Here is a 2,143-nt window from a genome sequence, read left to right on the forward strand (position 1 = left end):
TTGACATAGTTTATTATAAAACTAATACTTTAAAAAGTAGGACCCACATCCCACCAACTTTTTCAACTCATTTTCCATTACATTTCTTAAAACCCGTGTCGGGTCAAAGTGTAGCAAATTTTGGGGGACGGAGGTAGTATTACATTTTTTTTTTTAGAAATGTTTTCTTTTATATTAATATAATTAATACATAAAATATCTCCTAAAATCTCATGTCATCAAGAAATTGTGATATCTACCTTATAATGGAGGGAGTAATGTTGAGTCACGTACAAGTATTATTTATTACTACTGTTCCACCCTCTAACGAGAAATAGTTGAATAGTATATGCTATAGAATAACCGTGATAATAGCATATTAGGAATACTTAATATTTGGCCTCACTGTGTAGACCTCCTCCAAACAAGTGGAAATTAGAATTTGATGGCATCGTGTAATGAAGGGTTGTTAATGTGAATGTGTATGGGCAAGCCTTGTTTGAAAACCGGCATGGGATCTCTGCTTACCGTATTCTCTTCCAAACAGAGCTTCCAAGTGAAGCGAGTGACCAAATAATGAATCATTGCTAACGTCTCCATTCTTGCAAATTCGTAGCCTGGGCACATCCTCGAACCTCCTCCAAATGCTACGAAAGTATGCGGTGGCATCGCTGTTTGATCTTCGAAACGCGACGGGTCGAACTTGTACGGATCCGGGTATATTGATCCATCCATCTGCGTCATGCATCCAGCCCAAAACACTTGCCATCCTTTGGGAATAATGTAGCCTCCCATCTCAATATCTTTAAGAACTTGCCTAAACCCGAATATTACCGGCGGATACATCCTCAACGCCTCTGTTGCAAGTCTCCATGTGTACTTCATCTTACCAAGATCCTCCCACGTCAGAGGATCACTCGCTCCCTTTTTCCCTCGCACAATCTCTTCGTGCTCTGCAACAAACGATAAATAAGGCAAAATATAATAAGAACACACATTTTAGGTCAGATAACTCCAATAAACATACGACTAGTGTACCATTGAGGAGAACTTGGTAGACGTTTGGGTGTTCAGCTATGAGTTTGATGAGGTATGTAAGAAGTGTGGAGGTTGTGTCGTGGCCGGCGATCATGGCTACCGCACAATTGTCCTCGATTTCCTGGTCGGACAAAAGTGGTGACCCGATGTCATCGCACATGCTCAATAAGCTGGTGATGAGATCGTGCTCAGCTTCTCCTCTCTCCAGTTTCTGTCTCTTCTCGCGTATCAATGCCCTTACGATGGCCCCTGCTTCCGCCCTCGCCCGTATGCTTTTGTTGAAGCGGGTGAAGGGGAGATTTAACGGCACAGCCACCATTGCGTCCATCACTTGTTCGAAGAGACGCACCAAAGTTTGTCTTCTCTCTCCTCTCTCTATTCCGAACAGAAGCGTGCAAATCATATTAAACGTCAGTGTCTTCATCAATGGCATCACCTGCCCAAACCCACAAAAATTACTCAATACTGCCAGAAATGTCAGTGTCCATTACTATTAAATTACTCCCCGCGCTCGATATTAATTGGTTCGAATTGAATTGGCTCGTGGATGAAAAAAGTGAGTAAAAGGTGAATCAAACGTATCAGTTTTATAATAAAATGTTAAAATTAGTGGACATATAGGATTCATTATAAGAAGTAGTGGTAAACAATAAATTGGACAACTATAAAAGGACGGTCAAAAAGTGCAATTTGAGACTATTAATAATAGATGGAGAGAGTAATTATTTATTTCCTCCGTTCTCAAAGAATATACACTTTGAGTTCGACATGAGTTTTAATGAAATTGGTAAAGTAAAAGAGAGGTAGAGAGAAAAAGTAAATAAAGTATTGTTAGTGGAGAATATGCCCCACCTTATTATTGAGAAAAGAATTTCTAAAATTTGAAAATGCATATTCTTGTGGGACGGATTAAAAATGAAAGAGTGCATATTCTTGTGAGACGGTAGGAGTATAATATTTTTTATTTTTATAAAATTTTATACTCCTTTTGAATTATTTTTATTGTAAATTTAGTTCTGTAATTTATCGTAAATTTAATTTGTTGATTTAAATGCCTTAATTTAAATGCTATTTAATGTCTTGATTTAAATGTTATTTTTATTAAGTTTTCCTCATATTTTAAAAT

General features: G+C 37.7%; 1 protein-coding gene across 2 annotated transcripts in view; it reads right to left on the reverse strand.

The window, feature by feature from the left end:
• Positions 1 to 215: 215 nt before the first annotated feature.
• Positions 216 to 2,143, reverse strand: part of LOC125194300 (cytochrome P450 716B1-like) — a 15,636-nt gene continuing 13,708 nt past the window's right edge. Inside the window, exons 2-3 of one of the 2 annotated variants that reach the window (XM_048092442.1) lie at positions 1,018 to 1,453; positions 216 to 932 (exon numbers count right to left, since the gene is read on the reverse strand). In XM_048092442.1, coding sequence (XP_047948399.1) covers positions 415 to 932; positions 1,018 to 1,453 — 954 coding nt within the window. In that variant the 3' untranslated portion in view covers positions 216 to 414. The remainder of the gene's footprint in view (positions 933 to 1,017; positions 1,454 to 2,143) is intronic. The other variant, XM_048092441.1, reaches the window with a different exon arrangement.

This window comes from Salvia hispanica, chromosome 6 (genome assembly GCF_023119035.1).
Source record: "Salvia hispanica cultivar TCC Black 2014 chromosome 6, UniMelb_Shisp_WGS_1.0, whole genome shotgun sequence".
Taxonomy (NCBI): Eukaryota; Viridiplantae; Streptophyta; class Magnoliopsida; order Lamiales; family Lamiaceae; genus Salvia; species Salvia hispanica.